This window comes from Taudactylus pleione, unplaced genomic scaffold, assembly GCF_031769625.1.
Source record: "Taudactylus pleione unplaced genomic scaffold, aTauple2 ptg000431l, whole genome shotgun sequence".
In the NCBI taxonomy this organism is placed as follows: Eukaryota; Metazoa; Chordata; class Amphibia; order Anura; family Myobatrachidae; genus Taudactylus; species Taudactylus pleione.
The window spans coordinates 1,909,416-1,924,934 of NW_028284833.1; the positions used below are offsets into that span (position 1 = coordinate 1,909,416).

At 43.3% G+C, this 15,519-nt stretch overlaps 1 protein-coding gene across 5 annotated transcripts in view; it reads left to right on the forward strand.

Annotated features, from left to right (window-relative positions):
* Window positions 1-15,277, forward strand: part of LOC148506014 (protocadherin gamma-B2-like) — a 49,365-nt gene extending 34,088 nt beyond the window's left edge. For 3 of the 5 annotated variants that reach the window (XM_088447391.1, XM_088447387.1, XM_088447386.1), the window contains exons 2-4: window positions 3,521-3,579; window positions 5,993-6,084; window positions 13,012-15,277. In XM_088447391.1, the coding sequence (XP_088303517.1) occupies window positions 3,521-3,579; window positions 5,993-6,084; window positions 13,012-13,226 (366 nt within the window). In that variant the 3' untranslated portion in view covers window positions 13,227-15,277. The remainder of the gene's footprint in view (window positions 1-3,520; window positions 3,580-5,992; window positions 6,085-13,011) is intronic. The other 2 variants (XM_088447389.1, XM_088447388.1) reach the window with 1 other exon arrangement.
* Window positions 15,278-15,519: the final 242 nt, after the last annotated feature.

Genomic DNA, 15,519 nt, shown 5'->3' on the forward strand with positions numbered 1-15,519 from the left:
CTGCAGGTTATATTTCTTTTATCAGTGTGTGTAGAGGATTAGTTTCCAATTTCTAGCAGTGACTTCTATGATAGCAAGCCTTGTTGGTTTCCCTGCTGTAAGGTGTGTTGTTTGTAGGTTAGTAGTCTTGTGGTTCTAAGGTTCCCCATCCCTATACTCACTAGTGTGTATTGTCACCCACAGTATCATCTATTCATTGCGGATGCCTGGGTTGTGTTGTCATTATATATAATGGATTGGTTTTCCAAATAAGCTACAGGGTCTCATTCAAACTCGCTCGCAAGCACTTGAGCGCTCGCAAGCGGGTCGATGTCTGGCTCTGCACACGCGCAGCGGCCGCACTGCGCGTGCGGAAGCCCCTGAGCGAGAGATAAATTCTCTGGCTCCAGGGCTCACTACAAAAGGGGCGGCTGTCGATGTTGATCAACAGCTCGCCCCGTTTTGTAGGTGCGGCGGGGGGGTGGTTTCACAAATGGAGGCGTTCCCAAGCGAACGCCTACTGTTTGTGGGCGGCCCCACTGACATCACCAGTGATGTCAGTGAGAGAGTTTCCGGCTCTATTAGACTTGACCATCGCGACCATCATCCTGGCCGCTCGTTAAAGCTGTGGGTGGTAACCCACAGCCTAGCAAGCGGCCAGGAGGCTGGATTAATTTTTAGATGCGGCCGCCCTCATTCAGAGTGAGCGCTCGCATTTTGCGAGTGGCTCTGAATGAGGTCCTGTGTGTATTGTCACCCACAGTATCATCTCTTCATTGCGGATGCCTGGGTTGTGTTGTCATTATTTATAATGGATTGGTTTTGAAAATAATGCTGGCCATACACGCTACAATTATCGGGGCGATCCGCCTGATTTCGGCAGATCGCCCCCGGTAATTGTAGCGTGGGGGGGCGCCCGAGGGTTAAATAGTGCTCGGTCTGGCATGCCGGATTGTCCAGCATGCCCGTCCGATGCAATATTTCCCGGTAAACTGTCAGCCGCATCGGGCAGTGTATGCCCAGCCGCGGCCGACAGACAGACATTTCCTGTGTTCCTTCCTACGGAAGGAACAGGGAAATGTCTCCTCCCCCGGGGGCGGAGCGCAGATGTCTGCCGAATACACTGTGAGAGAAATCTCATAGTGTATGCCGGCGACATCTGCGGCTGGCAGCCGGCCAGATAAAATGTCTGTCGGTCTAACAGACATTTTATCTGGCCGTGTATGCCCAGCATAAGATACAGTACAGTCGTTTCTCTTCTTTATCTTAGGTGCCAGAACGCTGAAAATTACTCTGCATGTTAAAGCATTAATAATACATGTTACATCATCTCTAGTAGTTATACAGTAGTGGATGAAAGTTCATGATCGCTTATCAATAATTAATCTATTTAACATTCACAAGATATACTCCCAACTGCCCGCAACATAATCGGCACTGGTTCACTATAAGCATCTTCACGTTATGGGGGAGATGGATCAAACTGTCTAAAAAGTGGAGAAGTTTATCTACGGTGTTGGTAATGTTTATAAAAATGTCATTATTGTACAATAAATCCAGTATTTGAGTTCTTGGCTATACCGGTCTATACCAGCTACTAAGAGTATATTTTGCTTTATAGTATATATTTATCTACAGTGTAATTACAGCAACAGAAACACTCTCTCATTAATATTGCAGGCAGCATAAAAGCATTGTGCTCTGCAAAGGCCAACTGAGGGGCTGTAGGATCACATTATGGAGATGTACAGATTCCACAAAGCGTCTGTTACATTGATGTGGTCAGTAAATGGAGTAATCTACAGTACAATTATCATGACAAAGGATCATGTTGTAAAATAGTGTCTATTGTAATTAGTAAATTACGTGAGATTACATAGGTCACAAGAATACAGAAGTTCATATGTGTTTTGTTTTGTTTTGTCATTTGGGTATTTAAATTTTTTTGCAGTACCTGTAAATGCAGATTAATTTTTCATGCTTTCTACAATACTTGATTGCAAACACCTTGTATCATAAATGTTGGCATTTCTTTGGAAAACGCTTCCTTTCTGTGCCACCTTAGAGCAGGGGTGGGGAACCTATTTTCTGCCGAGGGCCATTTTGATATATATAACATTATTCACAGGCTGGTGCAAGCCACGCCCCCTCTGCGTGACGTATCACGGGGACGGGACCGCAATTGTCGGTGATTACAGCAATGCCCAGAGCATCCTGAGGATGCTCCGGGGATCTGTAAGGGCAGCGGTGTGACCATCTGAAGTGTCCTAAGGACGCTCCAGGCAGCACTGCTGCATAGATCCTGACTGCAGGACGCCGTTCAAGACACCCTGCTAGCCAAATGAGGCTAACAGATAAAAGCTCAGAGGGCCAGACCAAATGATTCCGAGGGCCTTATACGTTCCCCGGGCCTAAGGTTCCCCATCCCTGCCTTAGAGTAATAGAATTTGTTTTGGCCAAGGAACATAGACCACCAGGCTTAGGCTTGTTACCAACTGGTAACACCGTATATCAGATGTGATCGCAGTATCCACTCGCAGGGGTGGAGTGTGTGTCTGTGAATAATACTTTATTAACCCCAATGCACAAACACCAATGCGAGTGTATGGGCTCATTGGAACTAATGCTAGTAGTTTTTTAAAACCAGTGTGTAAGGGTAAGGGACTTTACAGCTGTGTGCTTCATCCCCTTCTGTTTTTATTTCACAATAATGGGTTAAGGTGCCCACACACTAGGCGATGTGATCACGATGCGATATCGTCTCCGATTTCCCCTTGAACTCTCCCCAGCAGCTCCCCGGCAGTCGTGGACACGATTTGGTGTTGAAACTGTCCAATGTGACAAGCGATCTACCTCGTGCCTCCTAACTATTCCAGTGCATCGTGACTGAGATTGTCAGATCTTTCCTGCAGCAGGCAAGATCTGAAGATGCAATGTACGACCAGCGGGAACACGCATCGTGATCGTGAGTGGACATATTTTACACAATCTGTCGTCCCGATGCGTCGGAATCAGGCTGATCATGTAAAATATTACCTAGTGTGTGGGCACCTTTACTCATGTCCTTCTTTGCAGCGTTCCTTAGAAATTGCTTTTTTTTCTACTATGATTATACTGTACAATCTCATACAACAGTTTACTTTGTGGAAAGCACAGTAACAAAATGTAATAATAAATTGAACATAAGCACTGTAATGTATAGTTGCCTTCTCTCCCGGATTGTCATGGAGACCCAGGCAGCGGCTGTAACTGGATGCTGCAACATGAAGTGGGCGGGACTGTATTACATTAATGTAAATCGCATCTTTAACCCTTGCCCGCCTTAGTGATCACTTAGTGTGCAAGGACTAGGACATGTGATTTTCACCATCATACATCTTTGCCCCGCCCACTAAATGATACACGTGACAACATCATGACAGATCTTTTCATACCATCTACCAGATGGAAGGTATGAAAAGTAGGTAGGTATAATATAATGCTGTCTCAGTATGGTATATAAACAGAACACCAATTAAAGACACTTTTCTGGTTTTCCCAGCAGGCACAACCTAACACGGACTGGCGTTTCTCTCAGACTCAAAGACCCGGACCCAGTGGGTGAGTCATACCTCAATATTAATGTTGTATGTTTTTGTTTTTTGTACATAAGCATGACCGATGTAATCATTTTATAGACTTGCAAATGGCTGACCATTATAATATGAACCAATATTGTCATATCATTTCATAGCTGTATTTCAGAGATGTTTTAATCAAATATTACACCCTAATATGAAAGTTAATTCCAAGTCTTATATGCAATTTACAGATTCCTGTGCCTGAGATCTGCGCATGTACACTATAGAGATTGATGCATGCACATTGCCTCTGGCACTATAGAGATTGGTGCATGCACAGTAGCCTCTGGCACTATAGAGATTGATGCATGCACAGTAGCCTCTGGCACTATAGAGATTGATGCATGCACAGTAGCCTCTGGTACTATAGAGATTGGTGCATGCACAGTAGCCTCTGGCACTATAGAGATTGGTGCATGCACAGTAGCCTCTGGCACTATAGAGATTGGTGCATGCACAGTAGCCTTTGACACTATAGAGATTGATGCATGCACATTGCCTCTGGCACTATAGAGATTGGTGCATGCACAGTAGCCTCTGGCACTATAGAGATTGATGCATGCACAGTAGCCTCTGGCACTATAGAGATTGATGCATGCACAGTAGCCTCTGGCACTATAGAGATTGATGCATGCACAGTAGCCTCTGGCACTATAGAGATTGATGCATGCACGGTAGCCTCTGGCACTATAGAGATTGGTGCATGCACAGTAGCCTCTGGCGCTATAGAGATTGGTGCATGCACAGTAGCCTCTGGCTCTATAGAGATTGGTGCATGCACAGTAGCCTCTGGCACTATAGAGATTGGTGCATGCACAGTAGCCTCTGGCACTATAGAGATTGGTGCATGCACAGTAGCCACTGGCACTATAGAGATTGGTGCATGCACAGTAGCCTCTGGCACTATAGAGATTGGTGCATGCACAGTAGCCTCTGGCACTATAGAGATTGGTGCATGCACAGTAGCCTCTGGCACTATAGAGATTGATGCATGCACAGTAGACTGGCACAGTGCCAGAGTTTAGGCAGCAGACGGTACAATCCAGTTCATTGTGACCCAGATCGCGCCATTTACACTGCAGGGTGACACGGGAACGACCCGTGGCCAACCCTACAAGCTATCCGAGTTTGATCCGTTTACCTTAAACTGGCTAACTTTGAATATTCTCATGAACATTGCTCCATAGCAGGAGATGGCTGTCTCCACTGTGCAAATACAATGGGTATAGGACTAAATCAAGTACAATAGTTAATACATTATGTGGGAAGTGCTTATCCTTATACAGTGCATACTGAAAGTATTCACATCGCTTCACTTTTTCCACATTTTGTTATGTTACAGCCTTATTCCAAAATGGAATAAATACATTTTTGTCCTCAAAATTCTACACAAAATACCTCATAATGACAATGTGTAAAAAGTTTTTTTGAGATTTTTGCAAATTTAATTAAAAAAAACAAACTAAGAAATCACATGATTTTAGCTTTTTTTTTTTTTAAGTAAAAAAAATTATACAAAGCAAATTTTTTCTGTTTTATTACAAAAAAATACGTGATTTTGGGGTAATTTAAAAAAAATTATATGAAAAAATTATAAAGCGATTATTTTTCATTTAAATAATTGCTTTAATTAAATTTGAGTTGAATAAATTGACGAAAAAGATGTTTGGGGTAATTACAAGTCATTATTGGTTTTAACAACCAAGGGGTTCTGAAGGGGTTCTTGACATTTTAAGCTTATAATAGGGATTGTTTATTTTTTTAGACCTTCTTTGGAACTGCGAGAAAACATCCTACAGAAATTACTGCAATTTATTTTCTCCCCGGGAATTCAATATGAAAACTTCACCTGTAATTGGATATGCCCCAAAGTGTCATAATTGTTTCTGCTAGCGGGTGTGGTATGATTCGTCGATATTCAGGAGGTCAATAATGTTGACAGTCCCAATGTCGACATGTACAATATGTCAACAACCGGTATGTCAACATATAATTAGGTCGACATTGTTAAAATGATAACACATTCAGGATGTTAACATTTAACATGTCGACACCAGAATGACAACATATGTTTTTTGCTTATTTTAGTTTAACTCTAATCCCTAAACCTAACCCTAACAATCAACAAAAAAACATATGTCGACGTGTCAAATGTTTACATTCTAAAATTGCCGATTTTAACCATGTTGACCTACGTGTATGTTGACATAATGGTTGTCAACATATTGACCATGGCAACATTTGACTGTTGGCATTGAGGACCTGTTGACATTCTGAATTTCGACTACCTGCTAGCATTACTTCTCAGAGTCCCCAGGCAGGGCCAATAGACAACTATTTTTCCTTATACTTGGCCTGATTATTATAAGAAAATACTTTGGGGTTTTTTTCAGAGCACAGCAACCCACAGAGGAAGCTGGAGTGTGGCCAAACAACCAATTTGAAACAGAGAGACTTCAAGCGATGATCCTGGCATCAGCAAATGGTCAGTTTCCATGATGAATTTAAAAACTCTTTGAACAAGAAGATTTTGTTCCAGTTAGAGGCCAGAGAACAGTAAAAAATGTAATGTATTTGTGGTGTTATAGTTAGTCTGGTATTGTATAACTACTGTAGTTTGTTTGATCTGTCACTTGCAGAGTTTCTAGCTATTCTGGCCGCCATATAGTCTCACCCCCGCTGTGTCTCTAGCCCCATCCATCAGTGGATCCATCAGTGGACCTCTAGCTCCCCATGTCTGTCCAACCTCATGCTCGATCTGTGTCTCTCAAGCCTTATGACTCCCCAGTGGCTCTAGCCTCATCTGTATCTATCCAGTCTCATGCCTCCCTCTGGGACTCTTCAGCCTCATGCACTCCCTGTGTCTCTCCAGCCTCAGCCTCATCCCCCCCTGTGTCTCTCCAGCCTCATGCCTCCCCGCATGTCTCCTCCAGCCTCCTGCACCCCTTGTGCCTTTCCAGCCTCATGCCGCCCCTGTATCTCTCCAGCCTCATGTCTCCTATTGAGACTCTCCAGCCTCATGCACCTCCTGTGCCTCTCCAGCCTCATACTCCCTGTGTCTATCCAACCTCATGCCCCCCTGTGTCTCTCCAGCCTGCTGCCCCCCTTCCTGTGTTTAGTTCACTTCTGTCCCCTCTGTGTCTATATCACTTAAGTGAGTTGCAGTAGTATCTGACACCTCTGATTCAGCTACTGGGATTTTCTGTTTGTTACACGGGGTACTGCCAGTTCCTGCGGGTTATCTAAAATTGTCTAAGCCCTTTAATTTATTTATTTATTGTTCTTATCCAAAAGAACCAAAAATGAAATACTGTATGTTGTACAGCAACTTTTCTTTAATCATCACATGCACATTATAACAATGATAGCAATATTTAGGGGCTTTTTCTCTGCGGTTACAGTTTTTCTATATCCAACAATACAATCATTAGAGGCAGTTGAACTATAATTGTGAGTCATCTACTTGGGAAAAGCTTCTAGCCAGTCGTATGTTCTGAATAATAGAATACGAGTATAAACCTGCAAAATGGAAATGTGTGTATAGATATTCAAATAACAGGTTTGTGCCTTTATACAGCTCTGCACAGGCACTTACAGCAGAGTGTGGAGACGAGTTACATAACTGGCTATCAGTTTTGCATTGTCTGAGGCTGCTGCATTTGGCTCGGCCTGAGGTTGCAGACTTGTACAGTTATTTGTGAAAAAAATATGTGCACTTTTTATTACTAGCAGTTGAGTAACTCGATCGCTGGAAGCTGGGTTATAGCTGATTACAACAAATCTACTCTAATAAATGCACTGTGGGCCTGATTCAGAGCTGGACGCTCTGACCAGAGCACTCTTAATCAGGGCTCTCCTACCTCAACTTGGAGCGGCCTCTTGGACGCTCGCATAGCTGTGGGCGTCCATCGGGCTTGTGACGAGACCCTGCGGTAGGGTCTCGTTGCCGCAAGCCCTGGAGTGATTTTGGCTCTATCAGAGCCAAAATCACTCCCACTGACATCACTAGTGATGTCAGTGGGGCCGGACCCAGACGGTAGGCCTTCCCATGGGAACGCCTCCGTCTGGCAGCTACGCCCCCGGCACGCCCACCAAAGGGGGCGTACTGTCATTCACCATCGACAGCACGCCCCCTTTGGTGCGAGACCTCGAGCGACGGCTACCCCGTCTCTCGCCGGGTCTCGCGCATGCGCACGACGGAGCTCCCTCCGTCGTGCGCATGCGCATTTGAGTACCATCGACCCGCTTGCGAGCGTCCTGCGCTCGCGAGCAGGTCTGAATGAGACCCTGTGTTCCAAGCTGTGTGCTAAGGGCCTGATGCACTACGGAGCGCAATATTGCATACGCACACAGTTCAATAGTATGCTAAACCATTGTGATCGCAATGCAAACTTACATCAGCTCTACATAAGGATGCCCACTTTACATTGCATACTTAGCAGAATACCAAAACCATCGGTACAATCGAGTACCATCGCAGCCTCAGGCACACTTACACAAGCTCTGACCTTACTGAGAAAATGCTAACAGCCACGCACGCAGACCTCAGACTGTGTAGGTCATCGCAATGGCTAATAAATACACGCCCCTGCAAAGACATGCGAACGCTCTAGCACGCCTGCGTTCGGCCGACCAAACCCCATCACCACCCACAAACGGCACTTCCTGTCAGTCACTCTGCGATTGGTCTGCGTAGTCACTGCGATCGCAGTCCCCATCGCAGCGGCCGGTTCGCACACTGCGAGGCGAAACAATTGGCAGATTGCGTGCGTATTTGCAGTTGCGTACGGTAGTGAATCAGGCCCTAAGCTCAGACATTGCACGATACTTTTTTTTTTAGTATAGAAAAGAGTTAGTAACCTTGTAGATAAATACAACATGTTTTGTGACTGCGGGCCTGACTCAAAGATGTACGATGTTGCCATCGCATGCTGTAGAGGAGCGATTGTTTGTACAATAGCACCCTCCCTTAACAGTACAGACAAAAGTTGCAGCTGCTACCGTCCATCGCTTTATCAGGCCCCGTGTCTCTCCACCTACAGTAACGGGGATGTAACATATTATCTACATAGGAAATATTTCTCAATACTTTTCTCAGGGCTTTATAAGTGGAAGTGGAGAATTTACAATGCTAAATATTACAATTAAGTTCAGTAAACCGGTCAATATGCGATTTATAGTGTTTCAAGGTCCACCTAATACCGCACACGATGGGCTTAAATACAGTTGATCAGCAACCAGTCTCTATGGAATCATTCTATAATTTTCCCAGCTATGACATGCTAGGTAAACAATATAGGATATGGAAGCAAGTATCATTTTGACAACATGGTGACATTTGCAATCAGGACAAAATAAGCCCTCTCCCCAATCCTCCCAAACTCCACCCAGAAATTTTCCATTTTGGGTTAAACTCCTAAAATGGATAATGGAAGCTAGCAAGTGCAACACTCCCGGCTGTGAGCATCAATGTAAGGAGAGGTTCTGTTTAGCAGGAAGAATTATTCTAATATTCTATAGATTGTAAGCTTGTGAGCAGGGCCCTCTTACCCTTATGTATGTCATGTATGTATGTCTTTTACAACCCAGTATAATGTTAATCTTGATTCAAATTGTAAAGCGCAACGGAATTTGCTGCGCTATATAAGAAACTGTTAATAAATAAATAAATAAATAATAACCTTCAAGAGCATAGAGGATACATTATGTGAGGCTTTCCCATTTGTATTGGTGTCTACAGTCTACATAGACAGATGGGAGTGGAGTCACGGGTGGGGGTGCACCCCAGGCGTGTGCAAGCGGGGGTGACAGGGTGATTAGTAGGCGCACTGGGTGACACCAGACCCAGTGATGGCGCTGATAGGCGATGGTAATCGGACATTACTGACTTTTTTTGAAGAAGATTAATTATATAACTAGAAGCGCACACGTATTCTAATGTAAATATAACCACTACACTCTTAACTGGCTGGCAAAGTACGCTTTTATAATGCAGTTTTATACTGTTTGTAGTTTATGAAAATGTAATAGAAACAATAACATTTATGTAAATAATATTTTGTCACAATAAAAGTATTAACATAGTTACTTTGTTAAAATGTATAATGCTGCACAGGGGCGTCTGATCAATTTATGTTGGGGGTGGCAACATAAAATAGTTCCTTCGTCCCCATCCCCACCCCCCTCTACCCTCCATTCCCCTCCCTCTTAGCTAAGCGGCAGGCCGCGGACTGTCATGGGCTGTGGTTTATAGTAATAGGTTGCACAGCCCCTGCACCACACGGAGGAGAAGGTGTAATGTGTGGTGTTGGTATATAATACTGGCGGCTGATTAGCCACCGGATGAAATACAGACGCCAGAAGACCAAAGGCTCTACATCCCAATTGGGGCTGGTAAGTACCCTAACCCTCCCCTGTCCCCCCCTAACCCTAACCCTCCCTTAGTGCTGTCTAATCCTCAGGGCTGCCATCAGAAATTGTGGGGCCCGGTATTGACAAAATAGGCAGGGCCCCCCTTGTAGGGGGATGGGACATAATATGGGTGGAGCTGCATCGGGGGTGGGGTATCAATTGGGAGAGGTGGACCTAGAATGGTAGAGGAGGGGTGGAACAGAGCAGGGAAGGCTGGACATAAGGGGCACAAGGCTGGGAAAAATGGACTGGGGGGGCACAGGGCTGGGAAAGCTGGCTGTAGTAGGGTGGCACAGGGCTGGTAAGGATGGCTGTACTAGGGGGGCACAGGGCTGGGAAAACTAGCTGGACTAGGGGGGCACAGGGCTGGGAAGGCTGACTATGCAGGGCACAGGGCTGGGAAGGATTGATGTACTAGTGGGAGAATCACAGAGAAGGCTGGCTGGACTAGAAAGGGGGTGCAGAGAAGGGTCAGTGTACTTACCTGTCACTGGCAGCCAGTCAGGCATGGAGAAAACCGGGCAAGGATGTCAGCAATGCTTACTGCACCAGCAGCAAGGGAAAAGACACAGTGCTGGCGGCATTTTGAATATGGTTTGGCCACAAGCCAATCACAGTTCGCGGACCGACAGCCAACCAGGAGAGGTCGCTGCTGATTGGCTGTCAATCCGCGAGCAGCCAATCAGGAGCAGCCGCTCCTGATTGGCTGCAGTTCCGTGAGCTCTAATTGGCTCACGGCTGGCAACTTATTTGGAATGCTGCCTGCGCCGATTCTTCTCCCTGACTACCGGTATAATTATTAATCCACACTGCTGACATCTGGGTCCCCTCTCTCTCCGGGCCTGGGACTACAGGCCCGGCAGTCCCCCCCTGATGGTGGCCCTGCTAACCTTAACCTCACCCCGGTGGTGCATAATCCTAATCTCACCCTGGGGTGCCTAACCCTAACACGCCTTTCCTGCACCATAAAACTAACCCTTTCGGGGGGGTGCCTAACCTTAACCCCCCTTCCTCTAGCCTAAACCTCCACTGGGGGTCCCTAAACCTAGCGCGGCTAACGCTAACGTGTCCCTGCTTACCTTCGTTGAGGATGCCGGCTGTCGGGATCTCGGCGTCGGAATAAAGATAGGTGTCGGTATTTCGATGCCTATCTTTAATCCGAAGTCGGGCTTCCACTGTCGGGATTCTGGTGGATGCCGGTAACATAACTACATCCCGTTTTAACGTAAAGACCAGCACATTACACTTCCTCCTCCATGCGGTGCAGGGGCTGTGCAGCCTATTACTATAAAGCACAGCCCCTGACACCATGTTTGGGGGGGCGTTCCGACACCCATGATGCTGCATATTTCTGCAAATCCTCGTCACTTCTCTGCAATAAAACATGTAACATTTTTTTAGTGTGTATTATGCATCTCACTGTGACATAATTCTGCGTTTCCTATATGTGACATATTTAGTGGAATTTTATCAAACATTTAAATATTTTTTTTTAAAAAGAAACACATTGTTCTGTTTTTCCATTACTATGCACTTGGCAAGCAACAGGCTTTACTATTTATTTCTTATTTTTTTGAAGGAGAAATGGGCTAAAAAATAATATAAAGTTGACTGTGACATTTAAAAATATGTAAAATGTCTCACATTGGGGGAGATGTAGCAAGCCTCGGAGAGGGATAAAGTGGAGTAGTTGCCCAAAGCAACCAATCAGCTACTAACTGTCATTTATTTGAAACTAGCTGGGATACCCGGCGTTGACCGAGTTGAAGACTGGACCCTGAAGTACACTTGCAGACTTTATTTATTTACATTGTCCTCGCCTATAACCCCATTCCATTGATCCTGCAAAAGGACCCCCATTGTTTGCTAACATGCATGCAAACAGTGGCACATAATTACAGTGGGTGCAAGGGGTTCAGCTGCCATGGTGCCCGAGCTGCCTCTGTGGCCGCCACTCCACCGCACCCAGTCACGCATACAAAGTGGGTCAGTCCAGTCAGGACCACCTCAACCCAGGGATTGGCAGTGTTGATTTGGTGCCGGCTCGCTAGCTGGTGCTTCGGCAGACAGACATAGAGAGACAGCGCTGCCAGTCATGAGATAATCAGAGCACCCGGCGGCTATGGGCAACATTTATTTTATTTTTTATTTTATTAACAGTTTCTTATATAGCGCAGCATATTCCGTTGCGCTTTACAATTGTCAACATCTCCACTTCTAAAAACTCTCACTTTAGTAAATTTACCCCACAAAGTTTACTCAGACTGTGAGGTTAAAAAGATACTTTTGTAGCTTTCACACAGGTTTTTGTCAGACTGCCAATTTCCACCTTGAGCCAGTCCCGGAACCAGTGTAATTTAAGAGTGTCCCCATTTTTAGGAATTGTGTGACCGTGTGTGGCCCTGACGAAGTTCAAACCTAGGCAAAAACCTAATTCTGGTCAAACTACACCATCATGCCAAATATAGCAGAGCTATGTTCAAAACTCTGGCCGTGCACAAAGGACAGACAGATGGACAGACAGACATGCTTTCTTGCTTATTATATAGATGACAGAAGCTGATTGGTTGCTGTGTTCAATTTCTCCACTTTATCTCTCACAAAAGTTTGATACATCTCTCCCATTGTTAAACATAAATTGAGAAGGGGTGTGCTTGCTAGGTGGGAGCTATATTGGGTGACCAAGCTGTACAGATAACACAGCTGCCTGGGTAAATCCGGCAATCAGTAGTAGAAATGAACTGTCCTGCTTGATCAGGTCACACCCCAGTATACACTATAAATATTTATATATTATCTTAAAATGTTGAATGATTTAAACAGCTTGCCTAATATTGTTCTTACTACAGGGCTGGACTTTTACATCACAAATTGCATTGTCAGATGCACCTGATCTGTCTCTTTACCCAGCATTGTATTACTCAAAAAGCGCCTACTAATGGTCATTCTTTACAATTTTTAAATATCTGCCGTTGATCATTATTTCCTTGGTTCCCTACAGAGGCCGCTGAAGGAAGCTCAGCCATGGCAGCAGGAACAGGTACAATGGGTCTCAGTGCCCGCTACGGACCCCAGTTCACACTGCAACACGTCCCTGACTACAGACAAAACATCTACATTCCCGGAACAACATCAACTCTCACTAACGCCGCTGGGAAACGTGATGGAAAATCACAAGGAAACAAGAAGAAATCTGCGAAAAAAGAGAAGAAATAAAGGTGTATAGCAGCCAGTGACACCGACAGGGCAGAATTCTGTGCGAACACCCCCCCTCCCCAGCCCAAATCCCAGAGAGATCTTGAATGTCTTAATTGCGGCAAGAAAGGAAACGATGATTGGAATTAGCTGTATCAGTCATTATCAGGGCTAGTGGTAAGGTCCCCTCTGCTATTAGAACTTATGATGAAGATACTAGTCTGGACACTGGATACCCGTGCCCTGTTGAAATGAGCCAATATTTTCTGTTGGCATGGTTACTATATTTTGCAAGGTCATTTCTTAGCCAATGATGTACTCTTTATACATACAATTTGGGTCCAGCCCCGCAGGTAGTGTTCCACTGACTTGCGGAACTTCTTCCAATGTATATATGTATTACTAGATGGTTATTTATAATTTATCAGCATCAGAGAACTTATGAAATGTCAACCCACATCGCAAATACTTAAACCACAGATGTTTTTCCTTGTATTGTAAAATAAAACAAATAAAAGTTCAGGTTCGCAGGTTTGATCTTAAAACCTCCAACGAACACCAGTCATCTTAGGAGAATACGGTATATATATATATATATATATATATATATAGTATACAGTAGTGAAAATGTTAACAGTGGAGCCTTAGAAAAGTTGATTTGCAGAAACTGCACCTTTGAGTGTCATTATTTTTTATGAACCCTTAAAGAGCAATTCTCAGTTTCTCATTTTTGCACTTAGAAATGCATGTGTAATAATCACTTTCAATTTGCATTTCAGCAGGAGTTACTTTATTTCCTTTGCATGCTTGTATCCAGCATGGGATTTTTGCATTCTTTATATAGAATGAAGAACACGTGAGCCTGATAAAGGCAGGAGAGAGGTTATTTAGAAGTAAGTACTTACAACAAGGAGGCAGTATGGAAAATACATGTAAGGGTCAGTTAAGATGAAAAGGATTTTTTTTGCTGTACCTTATTATTCTGGTGACTTTATGTTAAATAACAGCTTTCAAAATGGAATCACCGTGGATTTGAAAAAAGTTTGACAGTGACTTAGCTCTGTGGCATAATTCGGATCTAGAAAACAATCAAAAAGGTTTTTACGAATTAAACCAAAATCACAACAAAAGCGTAATGTTGCGGTAAACAAAATGGCTGTCGGATTACAATAACCCGAGGTGTAGCTGATATACAAATCAGAGTTGACAGCTGATTTAATGTCTTACAAAATTGTATTGATATTTATGATACAGGCAAAATGAACAAAACAAAAAGAAAGTTAATTTTATTATCTGTACCCAAATGTATTCATTTTATTTTTATTTGTTGTTGATTTATTGTTCTTTTTCTACATATTTTTACATGTGATGTAAGGTAGCTGCTAAAGTCAGTAGTGCACATCCTTAGATTATTTTAGGGAACGAAAACAAAAATATATTTCACATCACATGACATACAGTTCTGGGTCACTCTATATTCACCGATGCAAAACTAGAGGGAACCAGTTGAATACGTTAAACAATAATTAACATTAAAAAATAGCTATCAATAATTTTTATATGCAAAATTGCTTGAGTTACAATTTTTGGTATTTTTTAGGCATACTGTATAATCATTTCTGATTCCTTGAGCAGTAAAGTGTTGTGTCCTTCGGCTTACTGCTTGGCAATGAGACAGAGAGCTGCTTACATTAATATTATATGAAAGCGTTATGTACTAACCTCCTCTTTCTCTGCCAATGTCTCTTTATGACTTCAGGTTGAAGTACCAGCTGCAACAATATTCACCCTTTACATGGGTCCTACACAATAAATGTACACAAATTGTAACACTATTGAATGGGGCAGTCACACAAGTAATTTAGCGGTAGGTGACTTTTTTTTTAGCTATTTTAATTTACTTTTTTAACACAATTTTCAATGTAGTATAGCTGGTATTGTAATATAGTAATTTAGTAATAATGTGATCCTTTTATCCCTTTACCTAACTTGTGGGCTGCAGTATTTTAATTCCTCCTGTATCTTTCTATGTGGTTTGTGAAATAAATGTACATTAAATTTAATGCATCTGTCCTTCGTGTCTATTTCTGAACTGTGCTTATCTACTATAAATATTCTTTCACCCTCCTTATGGCCGTATAGACGAATGTCAATGTATTACACTCAAGTTTTATACAATAATATTTATATTCTTTTTCTTTCATTGGAAAAAAAAAAAAAAACATAAAAAAAATAAAATGTTTTCTTTCAAAAAAAAAAAAGTTGTGATTTTATTTCACCTCTTGTGTATTAGTTTACATTTTTGCAAGTAATA